The following is an 18,838-nucleotide window of genomic DNA, read 5'->3' as shown; positions in this document are numbered from 1 at the left end:
TCAACATTTGGTCCAGTCTTAACAAAGTCAATCTTTTTGTTGTCTACATATAAAATTTAAAGTGATGCCCCAGACTTTGTTAAAAGAAACCTTGGTTAAAGATTTTGTTGGTTTGTGTTTTAATACAGAAGGAATTTTCTAACATTTTGGCACATGGATATCATCAGTAGATTGAAAAAGAGCTTATTAAAGACTGTGTGACATCTAACAAAGAGCAAAAAGTTTATTAAAATGATTTAGTTGTATGCATAATTTTGCTTAATGTCTAGCTTCTGTAATAGATCAAGGTCTGTGAAGCCATCATGTCAGTATATCAGTAGTACTTAGAATAAGACTGGCACGTTGTAGGCAGTCCACATATTTGGTAATTGGTTAACTTATATCTTGTTTTGTGTGTAGTAGTAGGATTCTCAGTGTCAGGACACAGGCTAGTAAGTAAAGTAGTTCATGCTTCTGGACCTATAGCTAAGCACATAAAAATACCTAAAAAATGAACTAGCAAAGTTGTTAAATTCCTTTTCTTACTACCTGGCTTTTGTGACTTTCTAGTATAATTTTTGAGAGTTTCTGATGTAGCTCAGTGAGGTTGCATCCACTGTTACATTGCTGCGGTATATTACAATGATATCTATAATGTCTCATTTGCTCCCGTTCCTTCATTCTGCTGTATGCATTTTCTTAAAGATGCCTTTGTTGTTTGTTAAGATAATATTGAATATGAATGGGATAAATTTCTTACATTTTTGACACACTAAAAAAAAAGATTTTATTCCCTCTGAAGAATCATTAGGACATTAAATTGCAGAGTAGCTTGTGTCAGAAATCTTAGGGGATTTGGCTTTATGCAAAAGTGTCAGCTTCCTTCAAAATCATTCCATGCTTTCCCTCTATAATCCTATTTAGTTTTTATTGTAGATGTGTCTTTTTTATTATTAAATTTATTGAGGTGGCATTGATTAATAAAATTACAGATTTAAGTGTGCAGTTCAATAATACATCATCCGTGTATTGCATTGTTCATTCACCATCCAAAGTCAGATCTCCTTCCATCATATATTTGACCCCTTTTACCCTTTTCTACCACCCCCCTCACCACTTTCCCTCTGGTAACCACTAAACTGTTGTCTGTGTCTATGAGTTTTTGTTTGTTTGTCTTGTTCATTTGTTGCTTTCAGTTTTATAGCTCACATATGAGTGAAATGATACAGTTCTCAGCTTTTTCCATCTGACAGAGTATCATGTAAATGTTTCTTAATAGAATCAGAAGAGGATGCTATTTTCTGTAGGGCTCTAACCATCTTTAATGTACTGGGACTTCTTTAAGAAAGCATCTTTAAAAGATTAGCATAAAGAAGAGTAAGTGTAACAATGACTCTGGATGAGCTTATATGCAAAAAGGTATTTGCTTTCTGTGATCAAGTAATCATGTAAGCGCTGAGTAAAATTTATTTGATTATCAGAAAGTGTACTTTGTTGTATAAAGAATGGGTAATGCTATAATTAATCGTTTATCTCTTCCTTTTCTCTTGTGTTCATTAATGGGCTTTTCCTAATCTTGGTTCAGAGACAGTAGAACAAGAAGAATTTTTAGTTCTGGAGTAATTCAGTTTTTAGTTAATTGACTCTAATTTACTGAGTACCTACTATGTGAAGAGCTTATATGTGGAGAATACAGTGAAGTTAAGATAAGGTCCCTATACTCAAGAAACTTAAACCCTATCTTGAGTATACTGAAGATTTAAATATGTGTAACATGTTATTTTTAAAAATTCTTCCCAGCCTACCAGGATTGTCTCTTCCAAAACAATATATGAGATATATATATTAAGTTCTATGTGATTTGACAAGTAAAAGATGCCAGAAGTAGAGTAGCTTGAGGAGGCTTTATTGGGAAGATAAGTGTTGACTTTAAAGGATGGGCATAAAAGGTGAGAGAAGAGTATTCAAAGATCAGCCCATGAAATTGAGGTCACGCTATTTTCAGTCTCTGGCCTGAAAAATAAAATGCCTGTTTGTATTCAGCTAATAAAAAATTTATTATCCACATTGTCTTCTGAACCATAAACAGAATGTCTTTATATTTATATAGGTCTTCTTTAATTTCTTTCAATAATGTTTTCTAGTTTTTGGAGTAAGATTTTATACTTTTTGTTAAATTGATTCCTAAATGTTATATTCTTTTTGCTGTTATTGGAAATAGAACCATTTTCTTAATTTAAAAAAAAAAGAATTTGTTATCTACTAAAGAAATCTGTGCTTTGGCAAAATGAGCTTTACATACCAACCTCACGTTCTCTTAAGGGAAGCTGATATCGTGGTTAAATACCCAGACCCTTTCTGCCTTCTTAATCTTGAGCACTATAAACAAACAAGGCCTAGATCTAAAAACCTAGCTTATTTGTTTGTTTGTTTGTTTATTAAATTTATTTGAGTGACACTGATTAATAAAATTATATAGGTTTCAAGTGTATGGTTCAATAATATGTCATCTGTATGTTGCATTGTGTGTTTCATCACCCAAAGTTAAATTTCCTTCCATCACCTTATATTTGACCCCCTTTACCTTTATCTACCTTCCCCTCATCCCCACTTTCCCTCGATAACCACTAAACTGTTACCTGTGTCCATGAGTCTGTTTTTCTTATTCATTTCTGGATTTCAGTTTTATATCCCACATATGAGTGAAATCATTTAGTTCTCAACTTTTTCTGTCTAACTCATTGCATTTAGCACAATAATCTCAAGACCCATCCATGTGTCACAAATGGCAGTATTTCATCTTTTCTCGTGGCCGAGTAATATTCCATTGTATATCTGTACCACAGCTTCTTTAGCCAGTCATCTATTGAAAGACATTTTGGTTGTTTCCATGTCTTGGCCACAATGAATAATGCTGTAAGAATATTCGGGTGTATATATCTTTACAGATAACTGCTTTCAGATATCCAGAGGGATTGCTGGGTCATATGGTAATTCTATTCTTAATTTTTTGAGGAAGCTCCATACTGTTTTCCATAGTGGCTGTACCAATTTACATTCCCACCAGGAGTGTATGAGGGTTCCTTTTCCCCCACAACCTCTCCAACACTTGTTATTACTTATCCTGTTGATGATAACCGTTCTAACAGGTGTGAGGTGGTATCTCATTGTGGTTTTAATTTGCATTTCCTAATAGCTAGTGAGTTTGAGCATCTTTTTATACATCTGTTGGCCATTTGTATGTCTTCTTGAGAGAAGTGTTTGTTCAGGTCCTCTGCCCATTTTTTAATTGGATTTTTTGTTAAAAAACCTAGTTTGAATTCCCATTCCACAGTCATGAAAATTGAGTAAAAATGTCTCATGGAATTTCTTTTATGAAAGTTCCTCTAGGAAAGTAAAATATTGGACTATATAATGCATTGTATATAAGACAATGACTATCCATAAAAAAGCTGAAGGTGTAGTTTTTGAAAGGCATTTACATATTGTCAGCTAATCAGTAAGGGATGGAATTAATAGCTGACTCTTTGTATGAAACATGGGGGTTAGGGAGTAGAAAAAATGTCCAGAGTTTATTGGGACCTTGTTTAAAGTGATGGAGGCTCAATTATATTTAAAATATTCATGGAAGAAGAGCTAGATGTCAGTGCTTCTTAAAGCCATTCTGTTTTCCCATGAAGTTCTTTCTTTATTTTAGATCTTTTATCTCCAAATTGCTTCATTGTGTTTCTAGTACTTCTTCAGGAGTCATTGTCTTATGGCCCTACAGATGATTGGACAGGCTTTTGTATAATTGAATATTTATTTCAAGTAACCAGATATTGGAACTCCTATAAATATCACCTCCAGTTTGTTTGTTTGTTTATTTTTTTAACACCTACAGTACCTGGTATTCCTAGGTGGTCTCCCATCCAAGCACTAACCAGGCCCGACCCTGCTTAGCTTCCGAGATCAGACGATATCGGGCATGCTCAGGGTGGCATGGCCGTAGACTCACCTCCAGTTTCTTGAACAGATTTTCAATATCACTGCAAATGACATTTAACATTAAGTGGCAAATTGTTCACAGAAATTCTGAGTTGTATCTAATTCAGTGGCCCTGAAGCCATGGTTGTATATTACAGTTTCGAAATAGACTTAATAAGGAAGAGCATCAGGGCCTCAATGAGGCTACTACCATCATTCATTAAATTCTTTCAGTGCTTCTACCTCAGACCTTTCCTCATCTGCTTAGTGCATCTGATCTTGGCTGTTCCCACCTCCACTTTCCTAGTCCAACAATGACTGGATGAGAGACGAAGATTTTTAGAGATCTATTTAGAGATTGGTGGAGTTATTGGTTTGTGATACATTTATGAAGTGCCTTCTCTGCCAGGAAAGAAAAAAGTATAAATGGTTTAAGTACATTCAATGCAGAGTTTACAATATTTGCAAGTTTCTGGTGTTCAAAGCCATGAACCAAGAGTCTAGAAGGAAAATATTTTAAAAATACAAGGTAGGAGCATTATTCACAATAACCAAAATGTGGAAGCAACTCAGATGTCCATTGACTGATGAATGGATAAACAAACTGTGATGTATATATATATAGTGGAATATTACTGAGCTTTGAAAAAAAAGGAAATGCTGACACATGCTACCAATATATGAACATTAAGGACATTATGTGATATAAGCCAATCACAAAAAGACAAATACTACATGATTCCCTTTACATGAAGTATCTAGAGTAGACAAATTCATAGAGATGGAAAGTAAATGGTGGTTCCCAGGAGCTGGGGAGAAGGGAGAATGGGGTGTTGTTTAATAGGTATAGTTTAATTTTGCAAGATGAAGAGAGTTCTAGGAATTGATCATACAACAGTATGAATGTACTATTGAACTATACTCTTAAAAATGGTTAAGATGATAAATTTTGTTATGTATATTTTACCACATTTAAAACTTTTTAATTTTTTTAAATTAGCAAACTAATAAATTGAAAGATCAATAAACTTGTAGAAACATTGAAAGAAAAATTTAAAGACCTAAGACATGAACATATAATATAGTTGAGGAAACAGATCCTCCACCTATAGAAGAATTGGAGGACATTTACAGAGCAAATGCTTGTTTAATATAAAATAAACTGTGAAAATGCTAAAAGAAAAGCTATTTGAATAGAGAGAAATTAGCAGTCAGGTGGGGAGCCAGATTTAGAAGAAGGGAAAGCTAAGGCATTTCAGATAGAGAGCATAGCATAAACAGAGGGTCCTTGGTAGACAATGAGGAAGAAATAGGTTGAAAATTTTAGCTGGTCAAATATTAGCCTAAAGCATTTGATATTGTAAGAAACCAGATAAAATGGCATTGGAGGAATAGGACAGTATAGAATGATGGACAAATCAGAGAAGAAGTTTTAAGAATAATATAAGTCCATGTTAAAAGTATGGTAGTGTCTATGATAGTGAACATGCAGATACAAAGTGTTGGGTTATTTAAAAGCTATTTAGGAAGAACCAACAAAATTTGAGTATTGGTTATGGGAAGCAAAGAAAAAATCAAATTATTTAAATGTTGTTAGCCTACAGACCTAGGAATATGGTGATTCAATTAACATTGAAAAGAAAATTTGTTATGGTGGATGGTAAACGTTAGTGAGTGTTGACATTTTACATTAAAAATATTTCTGAGTATCTAAATAAAGATGACCTAGAGAGAAGATAATAAGACATTTCATCAGGCTTGCCCACATAGGCTCAGCTACAGACTGGTTTTCATTGAGCTTAATTAACGTAGTATATCTATCTGCCAGACTCTCTGAGACCCCTGTAAAGGATTTTGGAGAAAATAGTAATGAAAAAGAAATGAAATGAAATGAAATGGTTGAAGAGATATCCTAGTAGTTTGCTACTTACTCTAGATAGTTGAGTCGTTAAATAACAAAGGAAGCATCAATAAAAGAATCTAGATTTTAACAAAAAGCAACAAATGAGCAGACAGAACAAATTCATAGATTCAGCCAACAACAGAATGATGGTTACCAGGAAAAGAAATAGAGGAGGGGAGGATAAAAGGAGTCAAATATGTGGTGACAGGAGGAGACTAGACTTTACAGATGTCTTATTATAAAGCTATACACCTGAAATTTATATAATGTTATTAACCAATTTTACCCCAATAAACTTAATTTTGGAAAAAATCTAGATTTTAAATTTATTATAAAATTGGAGTAGATTAAATTATACCTACATGTCCATGACATTGTCTAAAGCTACACTCTCATTCTCGCTTTATCTGTTCACTGATGTTTTCAGGATTATTGAATTTATGAAACATGATTATGTAATCATTCCACTTGATATACCCAGTTGGAGGAAGAGGGGAAAATAAACCTTGATAACATCCCTTCATTAATACTCCTTTTGTGCATTGCATTTCTTTTAAACAAACATACACACATATTTAGGAGTTTCTTATATTATTAGCTGCTGTCATTCCAACATTAGTTATATCTCTTATTGACTAGTTACAAAAGGCTAACGTATTGTTCTCAAGGATTCAGGAATTGTCGAAAGGATTTTGAGCTTCATTTGCCTTGGGTATTTGCCTCCTGTTTCTGCAATTTGCTCAGAAGGGGAAAGGGGACAGAGAAGGTGGTCTTACTGTTTCTTGAAGCTCGAATACCACAGCAGAGTCCTTTTAGAGACATCTTGATTCTATTAGGATTTGCAGGTCAAAGGGCAGGTTGAACTTTTCTGGTAGTTTAAAGCACCAGGAATGGAGTGAATAGACCACTTTAATGACTCAAAAAGTTAGATTTCTGCTACTACTCATTAGGTAACATGGCATGTTAGTCATGCAGTAGGGGGTTAATTAATCACTTTGAAAGATTACGTGTCCATATTTTTTATTTTGTTTAACTATAGACAGAATAAGGAGAGTAATTTGGCAGGAAGAGCATCGCGGTTCTTATTTAGCTCTGGGCTCGTGGCATACATACATTACCTTTCATATTTTAGTCGCTTATATTATTCCCTAGGGACTCATGAGAAATGAAGTCAGAAGGAAGTCTAGGAAGTCTTCTTTTTCATAGCCTTTAGTTAGTGAAGCTCTTAAGGTCAATTATTAATCCCCAACAAGCTTCATTATCTTTTAAACAGCCATATTAGAATTAGAATAGGTGACTTCCAGATCTCAAGCGATTGATTTAAAAAGGAAATATTTCTGGTGGGTTTTTTTTCATGTGTATATATATATATATATATATAGTTTTCTGTATCTTTTAGTTTTTCTTCAATGAATGCATGTTAATTTTACCAGAAAATATCTTTTTTTTTTTTTTTCAAAGAAGCAGTTATATAAAGGGTAGGTAGCTACTAAAATAAGATTCATTTTGCAATTTGATTTTTTCACTCTGCATTTCATTCCCTCTGAAAAGCAGGATGTTCTTAACAAAATTTTTTGGTTTAGACAATTTTGAATGCTCTCTGTAAGACTTAACCACGTAAGGTCAACTATACCATATGGTTTTTTCTAGCAGATGTGTTAAGGGAATGACGATTTTTCTTCTACCCCAAAAGTTAGGTGGCTATTACTATTTATTAGCTTTGATATTATTGCCTAATAATAATATTAAATTTTTTCTAGAGGTTGTTCTCCTCTATAGTGTCCATTTCAAATTCACCAAAATTATAGACAGAACAATACTGTCTCTTTCCAAAAACAAAAGAAAAACCCAAAAGCTAATATGTCCATAAAAGTTACTAACAGTACCCAGAGTTTATATGATTGTATGTATAATATGTAATCAAAGCATTTTATTCTCTTGACTATGAATTGCCCTTTTTAGGCACATACACATGTAAATATCAATATCAAGAGTAAACTTTTAAAATGGAAAGTATGTTAATCTATTAGGGAATTTTTAGAGTGAGAGTCATGTGTATGGGAGAGAAAGCTTGATTCTGTGCAGTTCATATTATCAGTGCTGAATAAAAAATGGCATCAAAGACATAATAAAATTTCTATTTGAATTGTATATAAAGAGAAAAAAACTTCAAATTATTTTTCCTATCAAAAAGACATTATTCCAATGTGAATAATTTGCCTTCATTACCACATTCTTTATTTTAAAATTTAGAATCTGAATTGTCAGCTGTTATATCATATTGCAATTTGGGAATGTAACATTTTACCCCAGAGATTAACTGTACCACACTAATTGGCCAAGCATATTCATCTATGAAAGAATTTGGAATTTGGTCACGATGCTTCAACAATATAGGATAGTTTTTACTATTTCATGTTATAATGCTTTCCTTACGCACAGACTGGAACTCAAATCACCTGTGTATCTTCATTCAGCAAAGGTGCATGCTCATGATTCGATCTAATTGGATAGAATAATTTATCTTTCATTCATCTTTTGTTTGCCTGCTGCTAAATGTGTAATTCTGACTGTTGTTGCACAGAAATGCAGCACCCTAATTGAGAAAGTGCATTTCTCATTTCAGCTTTGTCAGTCTTCCCAAAAAGGAACAGATGATAGCAATCAACAGGAAACTGCATAGTGAGACCATCTTGAACTCCTTCACCTTTAAGCTCATTTCACCACTTAACATATTTTTTTCAAGTGGTCAGTGGATATATTTAGATGGTCATTATCCCTTCGGTGTTGACTAGAGCTTCCTGGGATAAGCCATCTGCAGTTCCTTGGAATTATATAGAGTGTAAGGACAGTGGAAAGTTATACTGGGATCAGCAAGAATCTTCTTCCCTCCCAACAGCAAACATTCGCTAAACAAATCTTCATTTCCATGAGGTAAACTCAGCTACATCCTCCCTCTGTTAGTACTGCTTGTTCACGGTTCCTCAGACCTACCCATCCAGAATACAAAATATCCTAGTCAGACTATTCAAAAGATAGTCTTCCAGTTTGTGGCCAAACTAAAACTCTTCCATATGACTGCTATTGAAGCATAATTATCTTAACAAAAGACAGAAGCAAGGTTAAACTTGGGCAATCCGTTCTCAGATTCAGCATTTCCTCAGGTCAAAAGCTCAGGCCACTTATATAGTTCCTGTAAATCAAATCTGGCTTCCTACAGATGACTTACATTAAAGATGAGCTATTGAGGAATGCATTTTGGACAATGAGACTAATTGTTCGACTCCATTCTGATTATTTTGTAAATTTTCTTGTCCACTGCCCCCTACTTAATGCCACCCTCTTTTATTTTCTGGATATTAACCAAAGAGTGAGTTAGCTAAACCATAAGGAATCTGTAAAGTTTAAATTTTTGTTTTAAAGTGTACAGATCATTGCCAACTACAGCCATGACTGGAAACTTATTTGCATTGATGAGATAAAAAGAATTGTAGATGTTCAGAATGCCCCAGAAACAGATGGCTGGTTTACTGATGTTTACAATTTGTTATACACTCTGTACATAAAAGTGTTTTTAGTTTCAGTAATGCCTCATTTTGCATGGAAGCTACTAAATACTTATCAAAAAATGAGTTAAATGGGTCAAGTATACAGGTGACAAGATTATTCTTAAGAAAGTCATTAACTTTGTATGCTTTTCAAGTTTAACTTCGTCTAGGAACTCTTTATTGCAGTGCCAGTATGACAACATGTAAAGACATTCAGAATCAGAAAAATCTGAATGGGATGCCTGGCTGTACCATTTACTTCAAGTGCGAACTTGGCCAAGCCTTAGTTTCATCACCCATAAAATGGGGATAAAAATTATAGTAACTTCAAAAGATTGTTGAGGATTAAATGGAAATCTTGGCATTTTCTTTTTTTTTCAGGCAGGAAGCTCTTCTGGCTGCCATTAGTGAAAAAGATGCCAATATCGCTCTTTTGGAGCTTTCATCCTCTAAGAAAAAGACCCAAGAGGAAGTGGCCGCACTAAAGCGAGAGAAGGATCGTCTGGTTCAGCAGCTCAAACAGCAGGTATGATTAAGTGCCAGGAGGGTTTCATGGAGGACGGTCATTGGGATGAGCTTTCACGCCATCCTCTACCCATGTCTTTGCCAGCTTATGTACTAAGATCTCATATCTAATATTAGACATCTAATTTTTGTGTCTAGTTAATTTTCATAAGCGTAGGTTTTAACCATCACAAATTTCCAGCTATATCTAGGAAATGCAGAGTATTCTTGGTAAGAGGACTGGTTTAGAAAATGTCACACGTCTTCTATGAGAATGTGGGTTTTTTAATTAATTTATTGGGGTGATATTGTTTAATAAAATTATATAGGTTTCTCCCATGTGGGATATAAAACTGAGAATGTTTTTTAACCTGTTGCAGTGGCTGGATGAAATTAGTGAAATACTGCCCATTTGAAATGAAAGGGGCTTATTTTTTTTATATCGAATTAGATTTCTACTACAGAAGGTACTAAATATATTTTTATTTAAACAATTTCCAGTTATTCAGGGCTGGGTAAGCTCTAAAGGTAAGATCAAAATTTTGCCTTTTTCTTTCCCAGTCTAAACCCTCCCCAGATTTAATGCTTAATTTTTCTATAAGACCTTTCATCTGAAAATAAAAGCTAAAAATTTCCCCTTTGATATTTGCACAACCAGTGTAACTGTACTTAATGGACAGAACTATATACTTAAAAATGGTTAAAATGGTAGATTTTATGTTATGTATATGTTACCACAATTAAAAAACTGGGGAAGAAATGTTCCCTTTGAAAATATCGGAGAAAGCTGAATTTTTAAATCTGAGTCCCCTTCATTATCTTTAGTAGCCTCACTGGCCATTCCTGTACTAGTGACAGTGTCCACAGCCCCGTTTTCCACTGTCGTCTCCTGCTTTCTCAGTCAATTTCTGTGCATTTTGGTTGCCAAGATTTGCTCTTTGCCTGAAGTAGTCAGGCTGGGAAAGAGTTTTTCACTTAAAGGAATTTCTTATTTTCTATTTTGAAGGCTCAATCATCAATCGATAGCATTTGGGGCATAATAGTTAATGTTCAGATTAGCAAAAATCAATATTTACACATTAAAGATATTTTCTCTGTAAACCAATATTAAAACTACTCATAAATAGATTTTATGTTTATTTATGTGACTGACTTTGCTGAGAAAACACCAAAAGATGTCCCTTATCAATAGTATAGATGACCAGCAAAAACAACCCATTGCTCATTTACAAGTAAAAGAAAACTTTTCCAGTGTCCTAAAATAATTTGTCACAAGAAAAGGACATCATCCAATATTTGAGTGCTTGTTAAGTAAAACTGGAAGAATGTGCTTATTGTTAGACATCTGTCCAGTAGTTCAAAACTGAAATTTGGCTTATCAAAGCAGATAAGTTGCCGTGGGCTGAGAGGGGTGGGGGAAATGGGAAGGTAGATGCTGGTCAATGGGTGCAAAATTTCAGTTGCACAAGGTAATAAGTTCCGGAGATCTAATAATGTACAGCATGGTGACTATATAGTTAATACTGTGTTGCATATTTGAAATGTGCTAAGAGAGTAGATCTTAAGTGTTCTTAACCACACCCTCAAAAAAAATGGTAACTATGTGAGGCCATAGAAATATATACAATTTATATTTGTCAGTTATACCTCAGTAACAGGGGGAAGCTGATAATATGAAATAGGAGAGTATTGTTGAGGAAGGGCTTTCACTGGTTTGTACTCGACTATATATATTTAACGATACCAGTTCTTTTAAGTAGTTAGGCCTGAATATGTAGACATATGATTTAACTAGTTCATGGTCCTTAAGGCACCAAATAGAATATAATGTTTAGCAAACTAGAATACTCTATCTCATTCACAGTGGCTTTTGATTACTTGGCTCTCAAGACTGTATGTTTTCATTAGGTAAAAGTTAATGATATTAATTAATCCATGAATTTATAATATTAGAAAGGAATGACTAAAAAAATTGTTGATATCTTATATCTAACCATATACCCTGAATATTCTGCAGTGATGTGACCTATGTCAGGAGAAAGATAATTAGTTCTTTCTAACGGTGTTTCCGTCTCCCTTCCAGATATGTAAAGTTTCACATATCTTCCTGTCTAAAATGTGTCTGGGATGCTGTGAGCAAGAAGGAACAGGTCTTGCCCAATACATTTTGATCTTTAATTTCTCTAAGTGTGTGTACTGACTTTTGGACAAGGAAAAGGCCTTTTGGAAAGAGGATATGGCATCAATGTTGTTTTAATTTAAAGCTTCCAGTCCTTGAATTGCTGGAATGTGCCTCAATCAAAGGTCATTTCCTAACAAGAAAGCAGTCAGCATTGACCAGGCTTTCCAGTAAATGGAGCTGCCACTGCCTGATGGGCTGCTGGCATTCATATACGATTCCTACTGTCAGGAGGAGGTGGAGCAACAAGAGATTTACAGATTTGGGGGTCACTTTCTAATATGATCCCAATTTATTTACCACCACCCTCCCCCCCTCTCCCCGCTACACATACACCCTTGACTCATTCATGGCAGAGCAGCACTTGGCTACATCAGAGAAAGGAGCCAGGACCAATGAAAAAAATAAAATCTAAAGATTATCTAACAAACCCCAGATGTGTTGTGGTGGGTGCCAACCAGTGTGTTCAGACTATAAGTCATGAAGAAGCCCCGCTGTGATTGTCAAGCACCCATGCTGGATTTAATGTAAACTCACATAGAACTCTGGAAAGCGTTAATACGGCCTGTTTAGCCACAGCAGCTGTCACAGGATGACCTTTCACTCAGCATTATTTTCTTCTTTTTACCTCAAGAATTTTACAACCAACATACTATATTTGCTGTTAGTGTGAAGTCTGGCTTTGCCCCTGTGTGCTCTATGCAGATGTGTCATGGCAGGCTAGGCTTTTCGAGACAGACTGGATGGTTTTTTCTGTTTTTTAAAGTCAACCATAACTTATATAAGAGTAAAGGCTACAAACTTAAACTCACTTGGTTTGAATCTAGATGATCTCATTTACAACTACAATTTTGTAATCTCTGCATTAGAATTAAATGTCAAACAATGTATTATTTTATTCCACCGTTTTTTTAGGCACGAGGAAAATAAAAGACACAATACTTTCCTTAAAGAAACTCAGTCTAGTGCTTAAAATACTAGTGGTTCTAAACATTTGGCAAAATCACTCGGTAGAGGGTAGTCCCTGGCCTTACCATCTTTTTCTGCTGACAGCCTCATCAAATCATCCTGCATTACATGATTTATTTGCCCATTCATTTCAGATTCACCGAGCATCTACTGTGTGTCAAATATTGTATTAATGGAAAACGAATGTCTTTCTTCCCAGTAACGGCCTGTGAGAGAGCTAATCAGACCTATGTGGTAACTCTAGCTATCCCTTTTACCAGTTAGACAAATTGCTTCTCTGAGATTTATGTTCCTCATCTTTAAAATTTGAATAACATTACTTTCCTCACAGGGTTGGTGTGAAAAATCAGGTAGCAAACCTAAAGCGCTTTAGATCCCCTCTTCAAAGGTCGGTGTTCCATGGTGAGAACTGTGCCACAGGGGATGTGTGTTCCTTGAGGGAAGGGCTGATTTCAGCAGCTCTGCCTCCCATTCTCAGTCATTTCTAATAACTTGACTGTCCTGTTCGGAATTACACAACTGGTACAGTATGTTCTACTCCTTTGAAGAACGTCCTTCTCAGAGTACTTAGGAGAACAAGACTGTGATACCTTTTGTTTTGTTTGTTTTGTTTTGTTTGTTTTGTTTTGTTGGTTTCGTTTTGTTTGTTTTGTTTTTGTTTTGTTTTGTGTTTTGTTTTGTTTTGTTCTGTTTTGTTTTGTTTTGTTTTGTTTGCAGCAAGTAAAGGAGACAAGGAAGTTCACATCCAAAGTACTGTCTCCTGAAACGGAGGCTTAGCCATTGCTTATACTTCATCCTTAAGACAGACAGATAGTCATTTCAGGGTATGGATTCAATACTACTGGTTTTATACTGTTTTTAATCACATAGGGATTAGTGGTACCTTTTTATCTTTCCTTTTTTCTACCTATTTTTTGATGCTACAACTATAATGTAGCATTTTTAAAAATTAATTCCAATATGTCTTTCTTAAATCTTACATTTTTATCATTGAGGAGCATCATTTAAATACCCACCTGCCCAAAGCTGTCATCACTAGGAAAATTATAACTCCTAAGCATACATTCTGTTTCTCTCACTTTCTAGTTCTATGACTTTTTATTTGCATACATGCTTCTTTTTTAAGACCCAAACTAGTATGACTTTTTGGAATTATGAGAAAATATTATAACTAGAAAAATGGCTGTCACTTACCAATTGGCTGCAATATTCCAGGCACAGTTGCTTTCTATACATCATATCTAATCCCCACCACAACTCTGGAGAGTATTATCCTAATTATACAGATGGAGCACCTGAGATCCCGAAAGATTAAATTTTTTGGCTAAATTTCTATAATAATTAAGTGGTGGAATCACAATTAGAATTGATTGTCTTACTATCTTGTGTGGGAATTCCACATTTGGAAATTATGAGGGTTGTATTAAATTAGAATACAGACAATGCTTTTTCAAGTTTTTATGACATTTATTTGTTCCCTTGAGAGATAGGAAGGGGTATTTATTATACTTCAACCCCTCCCCTCTTTCTGCTTGTGAAGAACCTGAAACAAAAAAGAAATGATATGATTTGTCCCAGTTTTACAAATTACTCAGAGAAATAACATGTACTTAAAGCTATAAAATAACAATGAAGTATAATTTAGCTTCTTTTATGTCATTAGAGATGGCAGTACTCTATCAGGACTAAACACGCTGTGGTAAAACAGTATGCACCCAGGAATGCTTCTCATTCTGCCTACTTTGAGCACTCTGCAAATCACTCCTTAAAGTGCTAGTCAGGGGCCAGCCTCCCAGAAGCTTGGACCCTGCATACATGGAGACTTTTCAAATTCAGACTGATTATAGAGGTGAATTTGGTCACCTGGACCCCTCTCTGTGGGTCATGAAGAGAGATTCTAACCCTACAGCCGTCCAGAGGTAGCCTGTGTGGCCAGTCTGTTTGGCTTTAACATGGGGTTAAGAGAATCCGCTTAAGCTCTGATACCGCTAGAGTGAGCATGACATACATAAAATAAGGGAGATTACAGTCTCCTTCAGGGCAGTCAGTCAGAATAGTCATTTCAGGGTATGGATTCAGCACTACTGTTTTTAGAGAATATTTAACTGACTACCCATTTGAGATTTAGCCTGTATTAATTTAATTGTTTTACAGAATGAATTGCTTTTTAGAGATCATTAAAAAATGATCTAAAATAACCACTTCTAAAATATTAATTTTTCATGATCACAGATTATCCTGGAAACTTAGTGATTGATGATGGTATTTACTATGAACTTTTCAACTCTTGAGTTCCATAGGCAAAGGCTCTACATTCTTTAATAAGATAATGCCAAATTATGTCTAAGTAAGATTAGTAGATAATTCAATTAAGTCATAATGAGAAGCCCCAAATTTTGATTGGTTGCTTTTTAAAAATTCAGTAGCTTCTTCTGAATTACATCACATAAAATTTTTTAGACCTTAACCTTTTCTTCTCAAATATTTCTCATATTCATAATTATGAAAATTATTATCAACATTAAACCTATGAATCTTTATATCTTCTATATTCTCATTCTTCTCCAGGACCTGCACTATTCTTATTGATGAGATATTAAGACATCTCTCAGGATATCTACTCTATGGCAATAATTACATCAAAAATTCATCTGAGTATAAAAAAAGATTTCTATAAACTCAGAAAGGCCTCACATCTTTTATTTACATGCTCACATTGGCTGTCTGTAATGTGCATTCATTTGCCCTCTTTGGTGTGTTTACAAAATTCTATCATCATTTTCTAACAAGATCTCCTGTAAGGAAAACAGATTACTAGTAGCATAGTTCCAGTTCACAAAAAGTAATGTCAAGGCACAAATCAGCTATAGGTACCAAAGGCTCATAAGAAAAACAGATCTGTAGTTTAGTATAGAGAGCATGCTTGCCATATCACTCTTCCTAATTGGAACTTGGGACTAGGTCATTCAAGACTCAGCCTTGGCACTTCTCCTGCTGTCCAGGAACCTCTTTTTCCTTGACCCACATCCTTTACTGTTAACAGATCCTTCTAAACTCTCTTCTAAATTCATTTAGCAGCATTTAACAATTATTTAGTGCTTACTGTGTGCCAGGCCCTCTCCTGGGTGCTGGTGATACAAGGGTAAGCAAAACAAACATAACTATTGGAGACTTCCCTTTATTGCAAGTTCAACTACTTTATCCAGTATTTCTAGGTATTTTGTCACATAAGCATTTTCAGCTTTTCAACTTAGTTTGGCAAAGAAGCTATATGTTTTTCATATATTACAAGAAAACTGAGCAAAAAAATTATCGGTAATTTGTCACATAATCTCAGATTGCTCAATCTGTCTCACTTTAAGAGCTCTAAACTAATTTTAATTTGTCTTTTTTACATATTTTTTGAACAAATAGTTTCCATTATGCTCAATCGAATAATTAATTATAAATGGATTAAGGATAGCTAAGACCTGAAGAATCATAAATAATGTATATGTACTTATTTAGTGGACACAGAAGAAACTTGGGTGAGTTGCTGTGTGCTTATACTTTGTTTCTCCAACCATAAAATGAATATTATCTCCTATTTTTATTAGAGAAATATGAAGATCAATTAGTATCTTCAAAGAGACCAAGAGTTGCTTGAGAAGGGTAGTACAGAGCTGCGTGGTGTGTTAAGATCTGGTACATATTCTGCAGAAAGGTGTCTGTCACTTGAAGAAGCTGCTGGTTGCCAAATACGTACTAATGTTGCAGTTCATCTTCACAGTGCTCAGTTGACCAAAGCCTGCTCCCGGTCTCTCTGATTTTTCATTCTACTGCTCCGAGCTGATCATCACCCTTCTGTTCACACACTCTTTTTCCAGTTGTCCCACTTATACTTCCTTTGAAATTATACCCAGGTGATCTTGATTGGCACTGGGGGCAATCCTGTACTCTTGAGTCAAGTATTTTCACATACTTTCTTAGTTTTCTATTGGGTTGTATGTATTTTACTTATTTAACCTTCACGAGACCACTAATTTCCCTAATCTTTAAGTTCTTGATGGAAATGGGTTGCCCCAAGTATTCTTACTCAGTAGGTGCAGTATGAAAAAAATATCTGAATTAAATGAATTATACTGTAAGTCTTTTATTAAGTTCTGTCTACTTTCTAGTTAACAGTTTTTAGTCTCTCCCAAGGAGCTACATATGGCACATATGATACCCAGCATAATACTTTCCCTCTTATTTATTGCTTCTTCACGTGGAGCTCAGAACTCTGACAACTGCTGATTATGCCCAAGGAACCTGAATTGGCACTTAGTGCATTCTAGCTTAGTATACATTTACTCATCTATAAAGCCTCATTTATACATTCTTTCAGACTTCCTTATCCTTGTTAGAATGCTGGTTACTGGTAATGATGGTATTCAATGCCCTGTACACATGTCTTACTCAGCAGCAATTTGTCCTATAATATGGACTTGTTCTCTTTTCTTCCTTTTTGGGGGGGTATTTTACTCCCTTGTTATTAGTGAATAGAATGTGTGTACAGATTAATGTCTGTCTTATTTTGACTTTAGACCTTTATTCTCACATGTTCTAGGGCTGACCCTTGGCTCACCTTTAAACAGAAATTTGTCATCTATCTTTTCCTCCTCATAGCATTGAAGGCTACTGTCTATTATAGTAGCACGATGTGCTAACTGTGAAGTTATGGTTGAAAAAGCACTTTTATCATAACCATTCCCAGGCACTTGGAACTTTTCAAATAAATCACCCTTTGGACTAAAATTTCTCATGCTTATTCATAGTCCAAAGGAGAATAAATTTTTGAAAGTTCAGTAAATTCTCTTTGTTTGGTACTGAGGATTACAACAAAATGGTATCATGTGTTCCAACTCCAACTTTGGTGCACATGGTTTTTTTAAAATCATAGTTTCTATGAAAGAATGTGCTGTTTAAATATTGATTCTAAGTAAGCCAAGCTCAAATCATTTTATTTTGTGTGCAATGTGTCTTCCTCTACCTATTACATAGTTTTGAGTAAAGAATATAAATCTATTGTTTTGTATATAAAAATATGATTTGCTCTTACTAAGTTTTAGGATGAACTTGCTCAGCATTGTTCTGAAGAATGAAAGTATGGGTCAAATACATTTAGGAAAAAAAAAAAAAACTTAGATTTGGTTTTCAAATTCTTAGCCCCAGGCCTTGACCCAACTGTGTTAGGGTAATATTTAGGAGTAGCAAGTTGGAGCCCAATAAATGGATTCTTACCAGTCAAATTTGTTGTTGGCTCTCTGTAATATACATAGGATGTTTCTGAACAAAGCTAAAATAGTGTGAGGACTAATAATCTACTCATATGATCTAGTTTAATGAATGTCACCATTTTGGATTTATTCCCTTTTCCTAAAAGGAAAAAAAATGTTATGAAAAATCCTTTTAACTAGCCAAGAAAATAGACATTTCAGTAGATTACTTGCTCATTTAAAGCCTTTCCTTATGAATGTAATCCTTTATGGAAGTTTGTTGCCAATAAGAATGCAGAATCAGCCTCTGGCCACCTACACAATGTAAAATCTTGGGTTGCCATCATATATTCTGTATTATAATGGTGAGCCAGAGAAAGACATATCTAGTCAGTTTCATTTGCTGCTTTCAACAGCAGTCTTCCATTCCCTTGCCCTTCCCTACCTTCTGAATGAACAGAGAAGTAAATATTCTTATGGAAGCAGAAACTTAAGACTCTTAAAATTTAAGGCATATGAAGGCAGAGTATACTTTGTTGACTGTTGTATTATA

At 34.7% G+C, this 18,838-nt stretch overlaps 1 protein-coding gene and 1 pseudogene across 1 annotated transcript in view; one reads left to right on the top strand and one right to left on the bottom strand.

Annotated features, from left to right (window-relative positions):
- ERC1 (ELKS/RAB6-interacting/CAST family member 1) overlaps positions 1 to 18,838 on the top strand; it is a 513,889-nt gene that overhangs the window by 388,877 nt on the left and 106,174 nt on the right. The window contains exon 16 of the mRNA XM_011367885.2: positions 9,778 to 9,922. Within this exon, the coding sequence (XP_011366187.1) occupies positions 9,778 to 9,922 (145 nt within the window). The remainder of the gene's footprint in view (positions 1 to 9,777; positions 9,923 to 18,838) is intronic.
- On the bottom strand, positions 3,854 to 3,972 carry LOC111744567 (annotated as a pseudogene).

Source organism: Pteropus vampyrus, unplaced genomic scaffold (genome assembly GCF_000151845.1).
Source record: "Pteropus vampyrus isolate Shadow unplaced genomic scaffold, Pvam_2.0 Scaffold137, whole genome shotgun sequence".
NCBI classification, from domain to species: domain Eukaryota; kingdom Metazoa; phylum Chordata; class Mammalia; order Chiroptera; family Pteropodidae; genus Pteropus; species Pteropus vampyrus.
The sequence above is the reverse complement of the archived record's forward strand: the minus strand, read 5'-3'. Positions and strand labels throughout refer to the sequence as shown.